The sequence below is a fragment of the Colletotrichum godetiae genome (assembly GCF_030913485.1).
Source record: "Colletotrichum godetiae strain CBS 193.32 chromosome Unknown BDP55scaffold_26, whole genome shotgun sequence".
NCBI classification, from domain to species: Eukaryota; Fungi; Ascomycota; class Sordariomycetes; order Glomerellales; family Glomerellaceae; genus Colletotrichum; species Colletotrichum godetiae.
In genome coordinates, this window is record NW_026851274.1 from 418,935 (window position 1) to 439,783 (window position 20,849).

A 20,849-nucleotide genomic window follows, 5' to 3' on the forward strand; every position below is an offset into this window, starting at 1 on the left:
GTTCTGTCTGTACAAAAAAAAAAAAAAGGAGACCAGGTCTTTCAGCCCTCCAATGTCCGATTGTCCTCTAGCAGAATCTTCAAGGCCTGCACCAAGACCTCAACCACCTCCGCCCGCCGACTCTTCTTAGCGGCCTCCTTGAGCCCCTCGAGACCGCCCTCTTCAATAATCTTCTTCCGCGCATTGGCCCCCGGGGTACCCTCGGCAGCCACCATATTGTAAATGATGAAGCCAGCGCGGTGCCGCAAGTCCTCATTGTCGTCAGCGCACATGTCGAGGATGACATTGACACCCCGCTCACGTTCCACAATGGCTTGGACGACGTTCTCGTGGCCCGTGAGAGCTGCTAGAGCACCACCTGCTGCGCTGCGCGTGCCCTCGTCCTCGGCGTCCGCCAAGGCGAGTAGAATGTGTAAACGACCCTTTGCTGCTGGGCTGCCGTCGGCGTACAGCGCCAGACCTTCCACGGCCTGTACGAGGTTGCAAATGAGCTCGACAGCGGCCTTTGACACGCGGGGATTCGAGGAAAGCAGTTGGTCTTCGATTTGCGGCCACGCTACCCTGATAATGGCTCGTCTAGTATCGAGGTCATCGGTTGACGCGAGGTTGGTGAGCGCCATCAGCGCCTCGAACGTTGGAAGAAGGTCGCGATGCTCAGCAACTGGGTCTGTGGGAATGATAGAAATGAGGGGGCGGATCGCGGAGCTTTGCGGGTTAGAACGACTGCCGCCGAAAACAAGAGCCGGATTCGTGCTGATGAGAATGCGTGCTAGAGCTTGCGCAGCGGTGCGGCGACCCGCGGCTTCGGACTCCGGGAGCAAAGCCCATGCAGCCAAGAGAAGCTTGACGGCGCCTTGCTGAGCAAGCTTGCCACGCAAAGATGTCGTAACTGAAAGAGAGTAAATGATAGCGACAGTGAGTGATAGTGACGCGGCTGAACCACCCTTGCTGTGGGTTACTAGAACCGGAGTGACCCCGGCCTCAAAGACGCACCGGCATCGTTCTGCAACATGGTCATTGTCGTTGAGTGGATCGGGCCCGGCAGACTTCCCAGCAGCGGCGGCGTAAGCCTTGAGCTGGTTCATCTTCTTTTCCTCCTCCGACAAGTTGGGCTGGTATCTGGTGAGATTCACCAGGATACTAAGCGCTCCGTACGTCACGGGCGACTTCGCCGGGGCGTCGGCCAGCGTCTTGACAAGTTTCTTCAGGAAATCCGCATTCCCCGCCAGCTTTTCCTTGATGGTTGGCCGGATCGATGCGTAGGCCAGCCCTTCGATAGAATGTTGGTGTCCATGGTCGTCTTCGCTGAGGAGCATGGAGGTGAACCTCGTTGAAAGCTCCTCGATGGTTGTGATTGCAGGTGATATCTTCCCTTGCCCGTCCTCATTCAGCGCCGACGCCGTGGGCACTGCCTTCGTTCTGAAGTCAGTCAGATCTGTGATTGGACGGCTTCATGTCCGTTTGTTGATGAATACCATACCCTCAATTTCGCCAGGATGACTGCTGCCAAGTTTTGAACCTGCTCCGAATGCTTGCGCATGGCGACAGAGCCCTCCTTGATAGAGTACTCCGGGTCCTGTGACATCTCCTTGGCAATCTCCTCGGGGTCCTGATCGACAACCTCCTCCAGCCACTCAGTGCAGTACTTGTTCACTGCATCACGGCACTGCGAGTTCATGCATGCGGCGTTAAGCATCTCCAAGCAGGCAGTCTCGACCTTGCGGCTCTTCCACTTCCGTCTCATCAACGGGCCGAGGGAGCTCAAGAAGCCTTCGCTGAGGAACAGCTCTGATGTAAGGTCAGGAACGACCGGGAACGTGGAAGCAGCAACACAAAAGGCGACGATATAGTCGTCATAGGTGCCCCTCTTGATCTTGTCAAAGAAGAAGTTAGAGAGCTTCTTAGCACCATCGTCGCCGGCGGCCTTGAGATAGGCGGATGTAGCGATAACGGCGTGTGCACGAACAATCTCGGGTTGTCTCATGTCAAGATATGTCAAAATGGTGTCGACGCAATCGCCATCGATGAGTTTGCATATCGTGGGGGCGCCGGTCTTGGCCTGGATGAGCTGAAGGTCCTCATTCAACAGCTTGGTGAGCTGGTCGAGGTCGCGAATGGTTTCATCATCCTCCTGGCCGCCCTCCATTAATCGCGCAAGAACGAGGAGGGTCTCATCCTCTCTCGGAGGCGCCGTGGTGGGAGCGGAAGCTTGGGTGACGGCGGCCATTGTCGATGTTGTTCGCTCAGGCTGGAAAGCAGTTGAGCGAAGCTGAGATAATGTATACTTTGGTACCACGTCAAGGTATGTTGTTGAGTGAGTGAGGAACGGACAGACCTGGGACGGACAGAAAAAGCCTAGAACAAAACGGGGCGGAACGGTTGATATAAGTAGGTACCTTGCTACGGTGGTTAGGGCGGCGGCGGCGACAGCGGACTGTGCGATGCGTTGGTCACAAGGCAAGGTCCGGCGATGACAGAGGCGTGAGGTGGCCGTGGAGGAGGATCTGTTCAGGTAAGGTAGGGTTGATTGCTGAGATAAGAAATGGATGGCACCAGACAACCCCAAAGAGGTTTCACAAGTGAGACTTGTCACTGGTCAGTGGGCGAGCGCGCGTTGATGGGCAGTGGCAGTCCAGCAGGAAAAAGTATGAGGTGAGGCACGTAGTTGCTGGCACTGGTACCTACCTACCTACCTACCTATCCGTACCCACGGAGGGGGGAATAAGGTACGGTACGTACTCGAGTCGTCGCGATTTCATACGGGACCTCTCTCGGGCTTACCTTGGACGCCTTATTCAGTATCGCCGTGCCACCCAGAAACCCAGCCCGTCCCGGTAAGTCCAAGTACCAAGGAGTAAGGACTGACAATGGAATGGAACCACCGCTGGGCTGTTTCTGTTCAACCGTCAGCTTCTGCTACAACGGACGGGCTGACTGTTGCAATCCACGGTGCTCCCGTCTTTTTTTAGGTGCCACGGGTGCCCCTCCTTGGCTACCATTTGTAGCAGACCACACCCCTCACACAGCGCACCCTGCCCGCCCGGTCTCCAAGACTGACGACTGACTTCCAGAAAGACTCCCTCTCTCAAGTCTCAACCATTGGAAAACCCAACACTTACACCGCCCGCTGCGCATAAGGTCGACAGACTGGGTCTCCCCACGTCTCTTGGCTTCATGAATAGGTACAGCACAGATAGTACCTACCTACGTCATGCTCGAGACAGGTACATCCCAATAGGGTAGATTTAGAGGGAACAATGAGTCCCCGTTACAGGGGAGGAGCGGGGCGGGATTGCTTGAATGTACTTCACAGATTGGCAAGCACGGCCAGGTGCTCCCACCCTCTTCCATTGCCTGCTGTCTTTAAGCTTACCTCATCAAAATGAAAGAACCTAAGGTGGCAGCTCCCTCGAGCGGGTGCGCGACGATCGTCCCTGTCACTCAACGCGCCCCCACGTCAGGAGCGCGCCTGAAGTTGCTGCTGGCTGTCGTCCTCCTTCGGAGCCTCTTCCCCGTCGTCCCCGGTCCTGTGCCGTCCAATCAACTTTGGTAGGTTTCCCTGCCGTCCAGTGTGTCGGAGCACAGGCCAACTTGAAGCCCGGGGCACATGGGTTACGGATATTTCTGGATGAAAGCTAGCTTCGTTGCATCACCACACCTCACACAAACCCCTACCTGCAAGACAGAAGGGCAAAAAAAAGCAGTTCGCCCTGTCTTTTCGTGAATGATACTGCGCCAAGAGATCAATTCTACCCGCTTGGCCTCAAGGACGTAGGATCGGACGGGGTCCGAATCGAACGAGGTCCCTGAATAGTCAATACAACCCACAGACTTTCAACACCTCCTACAGCCAAACCGCAGATGCTCCGCCCGTGACACTCTCTCGCGACCAGGCGCCCGCCGCCCTTAGAGGCCATCGTCGACTACCGCATCCTCTTCCTCCTCCGCCATGAACGCCGTCGACGCCTCTGACCACTACGAGGTCTCCTCGCACGAGGCCACTCCTTCCCTCCTTTCCATCGTCATCGACACGAACCCTCGAGCCTGGGCCGCCCTGAACGATATCCTCCCACTCTCAAAGGCCATCGCCAACATCCTCGTCTTCGTCAACGCCCACCTCGCCTTCAGCAATGCGAATCAGGTAGCCATCATTGCCTCTCACAGCAACCGCGCCGTATGGCTATACCCCTCAAAGCCCGGCGCCGCCACAAACGGCGCCGCAAACTCTGAAGATGTCTCAATGACGGGCGTCGACTCCTTTGCGCCTACGCCAAACCAGTCCTCGGCCAACAAGTTCCCCCAGTTCGCTCAGATCGAGGCCGCCGTCATGGCCGGGATGCGCCAGCTCGTCGACGCAACCACCGAGGCCGACCTGGCCTGTACGACGACCCAGCTCTCGGGCGCCCTCACCCTCGCCCTCACCCACATCAACAAGACCTCCCTCTCCCTCAACGAGACCAACAAAGCCCCCGACGCCGCCCGCCCGACCTCCTCCGCCCTCAGTCGCCTCCGCGCCCGGATCTTCATCCTCTCCGTCTCCGACTCGGAGCCCGTACAGTACATCTCCACCATGAACGCCGTCTTCGCCGCCGCCCACTCCCAGATCCCTATCGACACCCTCGCCCTCTCCGGCGACGCAACCTTCCTCCAGCAGGCGAGCTACATCACCGACGGCACCTTCATGCAGGCAGCCAGCCCCCGTGGCCTCCTCAGCTACCTCATGTTCGCCTACTCCGCCGACGCAGAGGCCCGCTCCTCCCTCATCCCGCCAACCCATCACACCGTCGACTTCCGCGCCGCTTGCTTCTGCCACGGCCGCGTCGTGGACACGGGCTTCGTCTGCAGCATCTGCCTCAGCATCTTCTGCGACGTACCCGAGAACTCAGAGTGCCTCACCTGTGGCACCAAGCTCTCTCTCGGCAGCTATGGCGCCAAGCCTGCCGTCATACCGCGAAGGAAAAAGAAGAAGAAGAAGACGGTCCTAGCAAACGGCCATATCAGGGAGGAAACCGGCAGTGCAGCGGGCACCCCTCGTCCAGGATAAGGCACATGTCACAAAGCAAGGACATCATCCGAGTGGTGGTGACTGTGAGCTAGCCTTTTTCCAGGAACGTCACCAGGAGTGCGGCCTACGTGGTTTATAGACGCCCAGCACGACACAAAAATATCACCAGCCTGCGGCTCATAACCTGCTCAACTTGGATGCTTGCCGGACTAGCCAAGATGGCTTCATATAGCAAGTGGTATATGGTTCCTCGACCCTTCTAATAGCGACTTGCATCGCCGGGAGGAGTGGTGTATCGTATAGGTCTACGTAGCTTCATTTCCCAAGATCGCTCAGAGCCGCACGGAAATGAGCAGATAAAGGCTCGTATTGGATGAATCGGGCGTTTAGGACAGATATCACGGCACCAAAAAGTTCCCTCCTAAGAGAGGATGGAATTGAATTTCTGAACAATGGCTCATGAACATCTTATTTCTTGGGAAATCATACGTCTGAGGCGTATTTCTTGTTTTCTACCTGAATTACCCTCCTGATGATGCTCCAGGAAGAAAGCATTCTGCACTAAGAAGGGGTATCACTATCAAGTAAGAATACTTAAGCCGCTCCTGGCTCTCTCAGGTCTAGCCACCCGTATTGCTGTTCAACTCTGCGCCAGTTGAACACGAAAGAGTCCCGTCTAAACTCACCATCCTTGTTTATGCCCATCCAACCCACGGCCAAGCACGCCATTGCCTCTGCGCTCATATCCCAGAATCGACTCGTATTCTTCGAGCACCCCGCGTGACTTGAGCCGATTCTCCAAGGCGAGACATGACGCACACGGGCTCCTTGTCGGAACCGCCCATCGAGGCAAGTGCAAAGGAGTCAGTATTGTGGGCAAAGTATAAATAGTACCCTGTCCGCGTCTTCTTGACCGTCATCACACCAATTGCCCCGACCGAGTTGCAGTTTTTGACGCCGGGGTGGCCCATGAAATCATTGTTAATAAAAGATTCCATAATGGCGTCTTCGTCCCACTCTTCAACGTCTCTGCCGTTCGGTCCACGACGGGTGTTGCCATAGATCCGTTCAGCGCACCGTTGAGATGCCATGGTGGTGGCCATGTGCTCTCCCGTACCGCTGGTCACTGCGGCAACACTGACCTTGTCTGGGTCTTCGGGGTCGCAGGGAACCACAGCAGTACCGATGCCTACCAGAGCAGCGGGGCCTATACGTCCGCGGTGTTTCATGCCGATGCCTCCAGAGGATGAGCCTGCCGCAATGTTGCCTCTTTCGTCGATAGCTATGGCTCCAACAGTGTCGGTGATGACATCCTCGTGCTCCAGTTCAGTCGCAGAAAACGGCCGCTTAAGCCCGCGAGGACTACAACCCTGCAACTGTGCAATTGTGCTCGCATGTCTAGCCCCGTCTGTCCACTGAGATGACATGGTGCCATCACGATTTCCCTCCTCTGCCAAGTGGCTGGAAGACGACGCCAGAGGGTCCCTCTCTTGCAGTATATGAGGCCGAGATCTATTGACGGAGGGTATGGAAGCTCCCACATGACTCAATGGGGACCTCTCAATTGTTGCTCTCGGAGGTGTAACCCGAGGAAAGCCCTGCATCTGCTCGGGTACTGGTGAGCCTCGATGGGGTGAATCTGGCTGGCCCTCGTTCCATGTTCCATTGAGAATAGCATTGGCATGGTCTCTCTGCTCGCTTTGGTAGATGCGGGAGGGAACTGTTGTCGGCATGTTGTCGTACTGCTGACAGTGCTCAGCTGGTTCCTCGAGTATTTTACGGGCACTGGCTTGCTTGACCTTGTCCTCCGCTCGCTTAAGGTCCTCCTGCCATCGCAGGAATCGATCCCGCGCGTTCTTGGAAATTAGGTAGTCATTCGGCACGATTTGCATGCCATTTTCCACGGAGAAGTTTTTGGCGCCCTCCCCTACCAGAATGTTCGGTGGTACTCGGCGCAACGATAATGGCTGGTTGCTTTTATCCAGAATCAGCTTTGCGAGACAGATTGGATTTCTGATGTCTGAAGGATCAATATTAGCCATGGTCTTCGGCTCTAGGAATCAAGCATTGACTGACTGGGAACTGCTCCGCAGGCACCGCTTCTTCCTAAATGATCAACGATAGTTGCATCGCATTCCACGGTCCCGTCCATTGACAGATTGGAGCCGTAACCGGCATTGGTGATCTCTTTATCTTCGAGGACACGCAGAGCAGCTTCGACAGCTTCCGTAGCAGTGGCACCTGATTTGAGGAATTTCATTCCCATGGAAGCAGCACTGGTGTTGTCAGCAATGATGTAGTGATGTAGTGAAGCTTGAAGTGTAACGTACTCGCTGCAAGCCTCCAGATGGACTCGCTCGTTCTGATGACTGTGAAAGCCGGCGCCGGCGTGGATGAAAATAGCACCCGTAAACTTTCCTTTGTGCTTTCTCTTGAAGACTCGGTCAACTGTGCCATCAGCACCTCCAACCTTTTTTGGGCGGATGTTTCCGTGACCTTGGACTTTGGTGTTCTCCGAATGAGGTTTTCCACTTCCCGCAGCTGTGGTGGCTGGGTTGTGGTTGATCTCAGGAGCGAGCGGTTCCATTCCACGTTCAGCCCGCCCGAGCTTGGTAACCCGAGCCCGTGAGAGTTCGCTGACGGTCTCTGGAGCGGAAGACACTTGGCGGTTGGTATCTGTGGAGAGCATGGATGGTGGTTTTGGCTACGAGCTCGTGGTCCACATTGGCTGCAGCACAGCGTGGCTTTGAGTTCAAAGAATGTGGTGCCCCGGCGTGGCCTGGCATGCAATGATAGTCGATAATTTGGAGATAAAACTTGAGGTGCCGGGTTGGTAAGTCGACGGCGTTACTGAGAAACAGGCCCGAAGTCGTGCTGTTGAGACTTGGTGGCTGCAGCACCTAGCCAAGATGCCCCAAAATGATATAACGCTAGGACGCAACGATTGTTGAAGGCTGATTCTCGGGGCCGTTCGACTACCATCTAAGAGATGGAGCGGAAAGGTGGTCTTAGGTAAAGAGAAGAAATAAGGTATGGGGAGGGTGGCTTGGGAGAATCGGCAAGGAGAAGCTGCAAGACTTTCAGATCTAGAGGAGTTTCCGCGTCAGTTCATCAAAGCCGAAGTGCCGACTGTTGAAGAAGGAAGGGTCGATGGTGTAAGGCGGTTGCAGAGCACTCAGTGGGGCCCAATATGTTCAGGCTCCTTCCCTAAGTCGTGCGCTCGCCTAACATGGCCAGAAGGAGTAAGAAACTGTGAGCTCCTTCGTCTGAGGGTGGTAGAACCGTCGAATGGGGTACCAGAGCAGATGCCTGGATAATAGTGAAATTACCAGTCCAGATGAAAAGGAGAAAACTGACTCCTAATGAATTGGAAAGTGCGGATGTCTTTCAGATTATCCCACCGCGTCTGATTTCGGAACCCTTGACTTTTCTAATGTAAAACTTTCTCCTATTTACCAAGGAATAGAGAGACCTCGAATTCCAATTTACGCCAGAAGCAGAACGGCTCTTCAATCCCCGATAGACCTCACCCCATGCACATCAAGTGTAGTTGAATCCCCAAGGATACAATAAGCTGCTTAGCTAAGGTAACTTGATTACAGTGTTGAGTAACAGTGCCTACAAATACACACGGCCTTTCCTTCCTCTATGTCTTGGTGGGGCTTGGTGGTGGGGCACCGACCTCTCCCATGGCTGGAGAATCCACCCACTCTGATGCACAGCCGCAGGTTGGGAGCTTCCATCGGTGACAAGGCACACACTTCCGGCTACCTTAGACGTACGTCGTAATCAACTCCCACGACACAACCAACACCTCGACGGCCTATTCACCCCTTCATTGATGCCGCAACTGAGCTAGAGTCTCCCCGAGCGCATCCAAAAACACATTCACGATGGCGAACCAAACGCCTGCCGTTGTCATGGACAAGTAAGCCACCAATGTCACCCTGCCCCGCATCCCCCGAGGCAGACGTCAGTGAGACCATCGCCAGCTAACAGGTCATCAACAGCGGCACGGGATTCTCGAAGCTCGGTATGCCAATTGAACAGCTTTATCACACGTATCACGATCCCTATCTCTGACGTCTCATTCAGGTTTCGCCGGCAACGACTCCCCGTCCTTCGTATTCCCGACCGCTATTGCGACGAAAGGTGCTGCTGGAAGCGCAGGAGGAACGGGCTCCGGCCGTCCTGCTGTCGCGAATAAACCGTCCTTCCTGACCGGTGGCGCAGGGCCCGGCGGACATTTGAACTCGAAGCGTGGAACCGAAGACCTCGACTTCTTCATTGGTGATGAGGCTATTGCTGCTTCTGGAGGGCCTGGTTAGTTGGATGCGACGGACCTGTTCTTGGTTGACAGCTACTGACCAATATTCCAGGCTACGGTCTTCACTACCCTATCCGTCACGGCCAAATAGAGAACTGGGTTCGTCACATCAAGGCCTAAACTGTACTGAACTCAGGCTGACCGCTTACAGGACCACATGGAACGATTCTGGTCAAACTCCATCTTCAAGTACCTCCGCGTAGAACCCGAAGATCACTTCTTCCTCCTCACCGAACCGGTACGATACGGGATATCTGTATGCGAGCATCTAAAGAGTCCAAGCTGACTTTGTCATAGCCCCTGAACCCTCCCGAGAACCGCGAGAACACGGCCGAGATCTTCTTCGAATCCTTCAACTGCGCCGGTCTGTACATCGCCGTCCAGGCTGTGCTCGCCCTTGCCGCCTCATGGACCTCTTCCAAGGTTCATGACCGATCTTTGACCGGTACGGTCATTGACTCTGGTGACGGTGTTACCCACGTCATCCCTGTCGCCGAGGGATATGTCATCGGATCCTCCATCAAGTCGATCCCCATCGCAGGTCGCGACCTGACCTACTTCGTGCAGTCGCTGCTGCGTGATAGAGGCGAGCCGGACTCGTCGCTTAAGACGGCCCAGGAGATCAAGGAGCAGCACTGCTACGTCTGCCCCGATATTGTCAAGGAGTTCTCTCGCTACGACCGGGACCCCACCCGCTTCATCAAGCACCCGGTGCTTCACCCTGGTGGCCGTCAGGTCTCCGTCGACGTCGGATACGAGCGTTTCCTCGCCCCCGAGATCTTCTTCAACCCCGAAATTTACAGCTCCGACTTCCTCACACCCCTCCCTACTGTGGTCGACAACGTCATTCAGGCTTCCCCTATCGATGTGCGTCGTGGTCTTTACAAGAACATTGTACTTTCCGGCGGAAGCACCCTGTACAAGGACTTCGGCCGCCGCTTGCAAAGAGATATCAAGCAACTGGTCGATGCCCGCATCCGAGCCAGTGAGGTTCGCAGCGGTGGTGCCAAGTCTGGTGGCTTGGAAGTCCAGGTTATCACGCACAAGAGGCAGAGACATGGTCCTTGGTTCGGTGGAAGTTTGCTGGGACAGACGCCCGAGTTCCGTTCTTACTGCCATACCAAGGCTGAGGTAAGCCTTTCATCCAGTCCCATTATGAGCGCTTTTGCTGACTTGTATGATAGTATGAGGAGTACGGCCCAAGCATTGTTAGACGGTTCGCGTTGTTGGGCGGCCCTGGTGGTTCATAAATCTGGGGATTTTTCTGTAGAGACTGCGAGCCAATACTTATCTCCAAAAGGCTACCACTACCACTACGCTATTTACGAGAATCAAAATCATGACCACTTCTCGTCATGCCTTTCCTGCACGTGCAAATCAGGAGCTGTCCACGCTCCGTAGCTGGGATGGGTCCCGAGGAAACTGTGTTGTGTTGCATTATGTCGCATCATCTCCTCACACTAACGTGACATTCTTTCGACGAGAGTAAACATCTGTATGAGCTATATCTCAATGCATCTTAACACACTACGTATGAACCTGTACCTACGGTTGTAGTTGGAGCTGGGTGTAGAGTCGGCCGCTGCAAATTGGCCTTAACTGTTGGCATTCTGAGTAGTCGCTGAAAAATTGGGCTCTGCCTCGTCTCTCCTGTATTCCTATATCTCGCCCATGCAGCTAAATATACGGTTTGTTTGTTCTTCCCATCAGCTGAAAGGCTCCAGCGCTCTGCTGACATGTATACCAATATTGACATTTGTGATTGGTTGCAGCTTGAACTGTGGTAACTATTTACATGTGGTTACTTGTCTCGCAGACAAAAAAACCAGAGGACAACCAATAGTCCATATAGTCTAATTTACCTTTAGACCTACGATAATCACAAGTGTCACAAGCTCGAAGAAGACTGCTTAGTGTTTTCAAATTTGTTCATTACTCGTTTCCAATAGAACGAGAAAGATATGTATCATACACGCTGAACTCCCTCCCAGGTTAGGTATCCTAAACAAAAGTCTCTTAGAAAAGACATCAAATTCATCCGCTCGCCCGCCGTGAAGCAACAACACCGCCATCGCCCAACCGCCGCCGCCGTCAAGGCCCCAACCTTTTTGGTCTCTCAAGAGTTCACATTACGCCCCCCGCAGCTTTTTCCAGATCTTGTTTTGTTCGTCTATTTGCTGGTGTCGACGACGTAGCGGCCGGCAATCTGGCCCTTCTTCATCATGTCAAAGACCTCGTTGAGCTGGCTCAGGCCGACGGTCTTGTAGGGTGCGTTGATGAGACCGCGGCGGAAGAACTCGAGGGCCTCGGCGGTATCCTTGCGGTTACCGACGTAGCTGCCCTTGATGCTGATCATGCGGATGACGGTGTCGAAGACAGGGGCGCGGAGGTAGGCGTTGGCGGGCAGGCCGATGCAGACGACGGTGCCGCGGGAGCGGACGTACTGGGTGGCCTGCTGGAAGGGCTTCTCGCTGACGGCGAGAAGGATGACGGCGTGGGGGCCGAGACCCTCGGGGGTGGCCTTCTTGACGTCCGCGACGAGGTCGGTTGAGACAGTGAAGTCGACGAACTCGGTGGCGCCGAGCTTCTTGCACATCTCGCCCTTCTCCGCACCGCCGTCGATGGCGATGGTGTGGATGCCCATGGCCTTGGCGTACTGCAGAGCCAGGGAGCCGAGACCGCCACCGGCACCGACAATGGCGACCCATTGGCCGGCACGAACACCGGACTCCTTCAGGCCCTTGTAGACTGTGATACCGGCGCAGAGGACGGGAGCAACGGCCTCGAGGCTGACGTCCTTGGGCACGCGGGCAACGTGGGCGGCCTTTGCAATGGCGTATTGCTGGAAGCTGCCGTCGACAGTGTAGCCGGAGAGCAGGGCGTGGGGGCAGAGAGGCTCATCGGCGTCCTGGCAGAAGGTGCAGGCGAGGCAGGAGCCGTTGAGCCACTTGATACCGGCATAGTCGCCAATCTCGACGTCCTTGACGAGCTCGCCGCGGGCGACGACGATGCCAGCGCCCTCGTGGCCACCGACGAGGGGCATCTTGGTGTCGAGAGGCCAGTCGCCCATCATGGCGTGAAGATCGGTGTGGCAGACACCGGAGTACTTGACGTTGATCAAGACCTCGTCAGAGGCGGGCTTCTGAACGGGAATCTTCTTGTATACGGCGGCTAAGATATGATGTTAGAGATGTGAACCAAATGTGAGGGATGATGTGGTGACATACGGCCTCCAGTCTTCTCGATGACTTGAGCCCATTGCTCGGTTGGGATCTCGGGAGCGGCCATTATGATGGTTTGTGTTGGTGAGAGATGTGTGCAAGGATGTCTCTGAAGTACAGATGAAATCTGGGATCTTCCTGTGAAATAGAGGAAGAAATTGGAATGTGAGATGGAAGGCTGTTGGGCTTGGATCGCTTGATCTGATCAGACGGGAAACCAGAGCATGGCGACGCTGGTCTTATATAGAGATGAGAGCGACATCTTGGGCATGTCCAGGAACGGTCGTATAAGTGAGAGGTGGGGGCGTTGGTGGCAGTGGTCTGCTCTCCAACAGCTGGGGGAAGCTCGGTACGGCACCGGACGGTTCGTGTCAGGGATGGACGTTCTGGGCGAAATACTTTGGTACATCTGTCATGTCAAGTGAAGCATGGCATGGTGAAGCAGTCCCGGAGAGAAGGATAAAGTGGGTTGAGACTTTCCATGCTGAGAGGAGGCAAAGCAGGAAAGGACTGGGAAGAGACGACTCGGACGAGTGAGGTGAGGTGTGGTATCAGGGCCGACTGCGCATCCACTGGACAAGGCTAGAGCAAAAAACGTATGATGTTGACGACAGGCCAGGAACCGCAGTCTACGGAGCTTTACCCCTCACAGTGGCAGAAGAGTTCGAGACACACCATACAAAACTGACAAAGTATTCGTACACACCCAGTTGACACCCCCAACTTTTGCAAAATGTGAGGAAAGCCAAGGCCATGGCCGGGTCCCAGGTGGGCCGGATCACCGCACATCGACCTCAGCTCTGAGAATGGAAGTTGTTAGAGAAGGAGAAAGGGAAGCAGTGGCTGGTCTCTCTGTCCGGAAACTGCCATGTACTGTGCAGTGTACGTACTCGTACTTCGTACACGCGCGGATTGGGGCTGCCGCCGGGTTCCATTACACGGCAGCGCTTCCTGCACGTCCCAAGTCGTTCTGCCTGCACTTGCAGACTCGAGGCTCACAGCAACGGATTGCGCGCGGTTTCGCTCCACCGGGTTAGGGGAGAAAGTCGCAGTGTTGCTACTGCTACCTTGAAAAGAAGGCTAGGTACAAAGGGAAACAGGTATTACCCCGCGCGCAGTTAGGACAAGCGGGAGCGTAAAATGATCGCGGCGTTGGACCGTGATTGGCCGGAAGGGTAGCTTTCCCGGGTGCATAGGTACTTTACGTCTGTCTGCTCAAGACACGTTCTGGGATGCATCGTCGATGCAACGGCTGCTGTCAACCGAAGGCGCGGATAGCGGACGACGGGCAGGGCAGGCCATGAGGCGCCCCTGGGACTTGGAGACCCTACACCCGCACTACCTTACTCTACTGTGGTGCACAGTACCTTAGGGTATAGTGTGGTGTGGGATGTGTGAACTAGGATCAAGGGCGTTGATGCGTCAGGATAGCAGGCGTGGAGAGATGGAAGTTTTGGTACGTTCTCGACTCTCAGTCTCGTTGCTTCCTTCGACTGGAACTCTGTCCATGGATGTCATGGATAGGGGGATGATTGACGAAGGAACCGACAACTCCACCTGACAGGCGCGGATTGACGTCGGAGCACAGCGCAACCCGCAGTGAACGACGTCGAGGCGAGTGAGTGGGGAATGGGCTTCGTCTGCAGCTCTGACTGTGAGCAGTGGGAAAGGTGGAACCACGGCCACGGCCATGTTGAGAGTTCCCTCTTCTTCCTGTTCTTGGAAGTTGAAGCAGCTGTGTTTGGTGGACGGCCGTCGCCGACAGGTTGGGTTGGGTTTCGTTGGCAGGTCCATAATCAGTCAGTTCCGGTCCAGTCTTACACACCGTCTCATTCCATGCCATGCCAATGCCAACTTGCTTTCCTGCATGTTCTTTGTGTCTCGGGGACTGGATCGGCGGACCTGATCTGATCTGATAGATGCGAGACCGAAAGTGACGGCGAGCATGCAGGCGAGAGAGCCCAAGTGGAATTCTAGCAGTATCCATATTGACTCAATGATCATTGATGACTTGTTCCGAATTAACGCAGCCGCGAGACAGGGCCGATGGATTGCATGTTGCGGTGTTGTTGAAGAGATTTTGAGCTGTAGGGCCGAAGAACTACCAGAAAAGCACCAGATTACGAGCTGAAGATGGAGAATCACGAGATGGGACGAATGAGATGCGGCCAAAGCCACGGCAGGCCCGCGCCACAGCAGTGCCAAAACAGCACCACGCAGAGCCCATTCCCCATTTCGGGAGCTGCCGGATCCATGTTCAGATCCTCGTCTTTTGGTGAGCCTGGCTTTTTTTAATCCGGGATATTCTTTTTTGATTCCTCCCTGCCCGTTTCCACTTGCAAGAAACTCCCGCAATGAACAAATGTTGCTCGGAGGCATTGGGAAAGAACAACAGAAGGCCCGTCATATCATGACACCACTCGCTTGTCCGGGAGGCAGGAAGGGCGGATAGTCGGGATGCGCACCTTCCACCCCCCCCCCCCCCCCCCCCCCCCCCACTCTACAAAGTACCTTTCCTGCCTTAGTCATACTACAATCTACATTGCCATTTGGACCGTTTGGTGGTGATCGTGAAAGCTCTGGTAGAAATCGACTACAGGGTCCCAACACCCTTTCCGTTGGCGCCCGTCGCCGCAATCTCTCGGCATCTGGACGGCCTCACACCGGGCATCAATCGCACACGATGCACACCACCGATCCCGCCGAAAACAGCACAGCCGCTTTTACCGTTCCAGGGGTCTAAATCCCGCCCGTCGACGGTTCCGTCACTGTTCATCATCAACAACCCCCAACGTACCTGGACATCATCAATCCATTGGTATCTCTGCCGTGCAACTTACAAGCTCCGTGTCAATGTTCTGCCCCTCGATGCCGAAGCGAAAGTCGTCTCTTCTCCGTACAAAGCTCCAAATGATACACAATGTGCCCCCATAAGTTCCAGCAAAACTTGACCATACTTGGCCAGACAAGCGCCATTCCAAAAACCACAGGTCAGCTCACCTGAGACGAAGTTACCTGGGTCCTCGTGGACATTGCCTACTGCGTAACATGTTTGGCAAGGCACAGCAGCCGCACGAGTCTTAGTCCGAAGTCGCAGGGAGGTGGCTGCGAATAGCTTCAGAGTCCTCATCTCCGTTCGCCCAGAGCGGGACCTGCGGATCATGCAGCTCGCAACCCATACCCAACAACACGATACCCCGTACAACACACGATACGGATACACGACACACAATCAATCCCTGAACCAGAGCAGAGGTAAGGAAACAACAAAGCCCGAGCTGCCTCAACACTTGGACTTACTACTAACACCCTAGCTGATAGGAACATGTCCCCCACAATCCCCCGCCCTTGGTACCACTTATTCACGCCTCACGCTGCAACTTCGGCTACAAGCTCGTCGCTGTCTTCCCCCAAACTCCCGCAGCACGCAGCCACCTGCCTACGAAACCTCCGCCGGCGTACTCCAATAATGAGGGCCAGCCTCCACACCTTCGCTCGAAGGGAGCTTTGCAAATCCAACCTCCTGACGCAGACAATGCCCACCGCGTCTGACAGAGTTGCCCACAAGCGTGGCGGCTACGGATGGGGCCCCGCGATTCTCAAACGCTCCCCCGTCTATTCCCCGCATGCCGCCTATCAATAGCTGAACCTCTCACACAAACAGTTGATCCTATCTCGCCTCAACACGACCAGAACCCCAACCAACCACCCTCTCTGCGTCTCCAGCTTTGCGGGGAAGCTCCTGCAGCTCGAAACCCTCGGTCAACTCCCTTACACTGCCTGCCGACAACTTGCACTGTGTGTCGCGCACTTTGTCTAGAGACCCCATTTAATGCTGACGCCCGGGTTCATCCCCGGATCCGGTAGTGCGGCGGCTTCAAGGACGAGCGGAGGGTTGTTCTCTGCGATTACCGGTACTCTATGAGTTTCGGCCACCTCACTCAGTCGGGGACGGGAACAGACGCCTACTCTTTGTACCCCGGAAGAGCGGAAGATTCTACCAGAGGCCAGCGTGGAGAGCAGCAAATCTGGGGCTGAGGAGACCCCGCGTACTCCCCGTGGGCTTCTACGAACCACGCGGAGAAAAGTCATTTTCCTTCCTTGCCATCGAATCACGCGCAAGCTCAGGGCTTCTGGCAGTAGCCGGAATCCCGAGCTGGGCGGTCATCTGTCACTAAAGTTTCCCAGGCTTGCAGAGAAGCTTTCATCAACGAAATTTCCGCTTCTGGATTCACGTAAAGGTCGACAGTCAACAATCAGCATTCGAGGAACGAGGAGGAGACGATGCAACTGGAAGCACAATTGTTGTCATTCCCACCTCCGGTGCCTGATGCCCATCAGCCTGTCTCTCCTCTACGAGAAGCGGCACACTTTCTTCTCTTCCTCTCATGTTGCGATTGGCAGCGGTGCAGTAAATCACTGCTTTGGAGCAGCCTTCCTCGAATTTCAGCGCACACCTGTGTTTGGGATCCCTGAAGCCTGGGCTCATCACCAGTTCCGAGAACTGATTACTGATATTGAGACCGGTCCTGGGGTCCGGGCTAGAGTCTGACCTGCAAACCTACAGGAACTATTCCAAGTCATCGCCATCAATTTCTTGCTACTTCTTTTGACATCTTGACAAATTGCTTCATCTCAAGTGCAACGGCATGTTGTTTACAAGATGAACGCCCCAAAACAGTGCACTGTCCGATCTAAGACTGACACAGGGTTTCAAGATGGAGTGCGGACGATCATAATCCCATTGGTCATGGCAGCGCGACATCGTTTCCTTTTCGAGCTGATCATGATACGACAGTTGCACGATACCTTGACCTGAAGTTTTGACAGCTGCAGCATGCTGAAGAGTTCAACCAGAGGGTATGAGCGGTCTGGCGTAGTAGTCTACGCTGTGACCTGTCCAAGTTTGACGCAAGGCAGCCCGAGCTGAAGTTTCTTCGATAACCGCTCTCGTCTGGTACTGATGTCAAAGCTGTCACGTACGCCACTTCCGCGTTGTCGAAATACACAACTTTAAGGGTGCTATCCAGCGCACCACGCAACTTGGCATTGCAAGAATTTCGCCGACTGGCTCGTGAGGGTGATGAACCTGGATACGATCTCCCGCGTTTGTGGAGTCGGTCGATGCTTGTGTGGAGAGCGCGGCAATAAGGTTTGTGGATCATAGGCTCCCATCTGATCTCGAAAATCATCCAATAACTGAGTAGGATCGATAGCTCAGTGGTAGAGCGAGAGATTGCAGTTACACGCAGTTTATCTCTAGGCCCCGCGTTCGAATCGCGGTCGGTCCTGTAATTTTTGCGTTCCCCCACACTCAACCCTCAACTCTTGGGATTGAACTCTAGGAGGATCTCTAGAGTCCTGGGATTAGTCATTTTTGCCAATTTCAGCTGTTCTTGGGGTTGCATGTCAAACATGCATCCGGACGGAGTGGGACACCGTCCTGTCCTCGCATCGGAAGCCGTTTAGACCACGGAGACATTCGCCAGTGTTATGCGGGGGCTTGGCCGAGTCCCCCGCCTTTACAGCTCACCTTCTACGTTGTAAGTGTCGGAACGTACGGGCAGCCCAGACGATTGACGCTGGTTTAGTAACATTGAGACAAGTGCAGTTGCATGGCAGATCCTGGGATGGTCCGTGTAAGACGCTCGATCACGATGCAGGAGCCAGGTCTTGTAGCCAATCGTCTTCCCTCCTGGAGATGATGACCACCAAGTCCAAACGAAACAAGTGAAGGCATACCCCAAGTGGAGGGTCGAACCTAACCGCGGCCTGAGCAAGCACACTTACATGTGCCGCTCGGTGAGGATTGAAACAGCTCAGTTAAGACGATGCTGCTCCTACCTCTTGCCCAGCCCCTCGGTGCTAAACATTGGTTTTCGACTGACTGCAGAAATTCTCCAGTCTTGAAATTGCAATTCGACTTCTAAATCCCCCCCCCCCCCCCCCTCAAAACCTTTCCATCTGTCCTGGATACACCTGTCACTACAGGAATCCTCACTTAGCGTAATCGCTAGGGAATTCAACTCGCACTTCCATCAAGATGGGTCTACTCGAGAGCTTGACGGCGGCTAACCCGCTCTATATTGCGGGCTCCATCTTTGGAGCCTACCTCCTACTTTTGGTGTTCTTCAGGGTTAGGATGGAGTATCTCCTCAGCAAGTCTGGTGGTGTAAGAGCTCCAGTTATTGCTTCCAACCCCTTTACAGGTAACAATGATAGAGTCCCTCTCTCTGCACCAAAGAGCAGGAAGCTAACTAGTGCGAAGCCATTCCGGTCTTCTTACGGATTGGACGTTATCAACTCAAGCACCAGCTCCTCGAGGGCTTTAACACTCTTTTCAGCGTCGCTACCCCCGAGTCTCCGAACACAGTCGAGATTGGTTTCACGGGCAAGCTCCGCTTTCTCATCACCAGAGAGCCAGAGCACATCAAGACGGTCCTCACCTCCAAGTTTGCCGACTTTGGCAAGGGGGCCATGTTCCATCAAGTCTGGTCTCCATTCCTGGGCGACAGCATCTTCACCACGGATGGAAAGACGTGGCAGGATAACCGGAGCTTGATCCGACCCATGTTCATCAAGGACCGTGTCAGTGACTTGCACATCTTTGACAAGTGGACCGACATCATGATGGACAAATTCCCGGCGTCGGGGGTCACTTTTGACATTTCGGATCTGTTCTACCGCATGACGCTTGATGTGACGACCGATTTCTTGCTTGGGCATGGTGTCAACAGTCTTGGCAAGTAAGTAGACCACTAAGACCAGCAGCCGGCGTTGATTTGCAATGCTAATTCATCTGACAGCCCGAAGCATCACTTTGCACATGCATTCAATGAAGTACAGAGCTATCAAATGTTTTACACCATCATGGCGTACGTCATCCTTGACGAGGGTAGACAGAATCGATCGAGCTGACCCATTTCCAGACCCTTTGAGAACATTTTGCCCCACGGAACGTACAAGCGCGGCATCAAGGTCATTGAAGAGTTTATCCATCCTTTCATTCAGGAGGCCCTGGCCCTGCCGCCATCAGAGCTCGAGAAACTCTCCAAGTCGGATAAGGACTTCACCTTCCTTCACAACATTGCTCGTTTCACGCGCGACCCCAAGGTCATCCGCGATCAGCTCGTTGCTATCCTCCTCGCCGGTCGTGATACCACTGCTGCAACGCTCTCATGGACTCTATACGAGCTTTCCCGCTACCCTGCCACATACGCCAAGCTGCGCGCTGAGATTCTGACAACCTTGGGACCGAAGAGGGCCCCGACCTACGAGGACCTGAAGAGCATGAAGTACTTGACAAATTGTCTTCAGGAGACCCTGCGTCTGTATCCCGCGGTGCCGTTCAACGTACGCTCCGCATTGACGACGACGACGTTGCCCGGCAGAAATGGAAACCCCGACATTGCCGTGATCGAGGGCGATTCGGTTGTGTACAGCACGCTCGCTATGCAGAGAAGGCGGGATCTATATCCCGAGGTATCAGAGACGTTTGCGGACCCGGCCATCTACAGCCCCGAGCGATGGGAGAACTGGCAGCCGAAGCCGTGGCAGTATGTGCCGTTCAACGGTGGTCCGAGAATCTGTGTTGGACAAAACTTTGCAAACACGGAGATGGCTTATACGAGTGAGTACCCGTCCATATTCTCCCCTGTACCTTTCCTATTCTTTACCCTGGCCGCGTACTGTGAAGATGGCGATGTCGCTGAGCACATGCTAACGCAAACCTAGTGGCGAGAATTCTGCAAAAGTTCGAAAAGCTCGAGTACCGCGGAGACTGGAACGCGCAAGTCATTAGGGCCGAGATTGTCGGCGCACCGGGTCACGGCGTGCCTATCGCGCTTTTCGAGGCTGCCGATGGCGAGATGGCATAGTTGTCAGAAAAAGCGCACTGATGGTGTTAGCGAGTCTCTCGGTTTCTTTGCAACGACGTAACGAGACACAAAATAAAGGGCCGAAGTGGCATGGACGAAAATAAATCACAAAAAAGGACTGCAGCTAGCCTGAACGACACTTGGCTGGCTACGTGTTGGGAAACTGGGGATGGGAATGAAGGATTTTTTTAAGGTTATGGTCAGGTGAGGATGATCGACTAGGAGGGAAATAATTCTGTCGATAGTTTGATCGATTAGCGAATCGCCGAGTCCCCTCCGCGGTATTGGACTTCAATGAGATTTTGGGAGTTTTGATACACTTTATGAGGATCGTCGTTGCTTTGCGATACAAGACGTGGTATTGTTCCCTACCGTTGCGTGATACTGCAACATTGAATACGGAGTAAAGTAATAGCGAT

The 20,849-nt window shown here is 54.6% G+C and overlaps 6 protein-coding genes and 1 non-coding gene across 7 annotated transcripts; 4 read left to right on the forward strand and 3 right to left on the reverse strand.

Annotated features, from left to right (window-relative positions):
• Positions 1-41: 41 nt before the first annotated feature.
• BDP55DRAFT_554470 (myosin-binding striated muscle assembly central-domain-containing protein) lies at positions 42-2,227 on the reverse strand (the record flags this gene model as incomplete). The annotated part of the gene is made up of 2 exons (XM_060569393.1): positions 42-1,412; positions 1,448-2,227. The coding sequence occupies 2 exons, from the start codon at positions 2,225-2,227 to the stop codon at positions 42-44; spliced, it is 2,151 nt and encodes a 716-aa protein (XP_060428388.1).
• Positions 2,228-3,949: 1,722 nt separating this feature from the next.
• Positions 3,950-5,044, forward strand: BDP55DRAFT_633195 (transcription factor tfb4; the record flags this gene model as incomplete). Its single annotated transcript, XM_060572523.1, has 1 exon — positions 3,950-5,044. One exon carries the CDS (start codon positions 3,950-3,952, stop codon positions 5,042-5,044), a length of 1,095 nt encoding a protein of 364 aa, XP_060428389.1.
• Positions 5,045-5,745: 701 nt separating this feature from the next.
• On the reverse strand, positions 5,746-7,592 carry BDP55DRAFT_554720 (threonine aspartase; the record flags this gene model as incomplete). The annotated part of the gene is made up of 3 exons (XM_060569419.1): positions 5,746-7,025; positions 7,082-7,281; positions 7,336-7,592. 3 exons carry the CDS (start codon positions 7,590-7,592, stop codon positions 5,746-5,748), a joined length of 1,737 nt encoding a protein of 578 aa, XP_060428390.1.
• Positions 7,593-8,898: 1,306 nt separating this feature from the next.
• On the forward strand, positions 8,899-10,582 carry BDP55DRAFT_633197 (actin-like protein 3; the record flags this gene model as incomplete). Its single annotated transcript, XM_060572524.1, has 7 exons — positions 8,899-8,933; positions 9,016-9,038; positions 9,101-9,328; positions 9,385-9,431; positions 9,484-9,570; positions 9,630-10,463; positions 10,517-10,582. The coding sequence occupies 7 exons, from the start codon at positions 8,899-8,901 to the stop codon at positions 10,580-10,582; spliced, it is 1,320 nt and encodes a 439-aa protein (XP_060428391.1).
• A 920-nt stretch (positions 10,583-11,502) lies between these two features.
• Positions 11,503-12,620, reverse strand: BDP55DRAFT_633198 (alcohol dehydrogenase 1; the record flags this gene model as incomplete). The annotated part of the gene is made up of 2 exons (XM_060572525.1): positions 11,503-12,503; positions 12,560-12,620. 2 exons carry the CDS (start codon positions 12,618-12,620, stop codon positions 11,503-11,505), a joined length of 1,062 nt encoding a protein of 353 aa, XP_060428392.1.
• Positions 12,621-17,759: 5,139 nt separating this feature from the next.
• BDP55DRAFT_t202 lies at positions 17,760-17,844 on the forward strand. Its single transcript has one exon. It is a non-coding gene; the product is annotated as a tRNA-Cys (tRNA).
• A 752-nt stretch (positions 17,845-18,596) lies between these two features.
• BDP55DRAFT_633199 (cytochrome P450) lies at positions 18,597-20,430 on the forward strand (the record flags this gene model as incomplete). Its single annotated transcript, XM_060572526.1, has 5 exons — positions 18,597-18,762; positions 18,822-19,299; positions 19,360-19,428; positions 19,483-20,183; positions 20,288-20,430. The coding sequence occupies 5 exons, from the start codon at positions 18,597-18,599 to the stop codon at positions 20,428-20,430; spliced, it is 1,557 nt and encodes a 518-aa protein (XP_060428393.1).
• Positions 20,431-20,849: the final 419 nt, after the last annotated feature.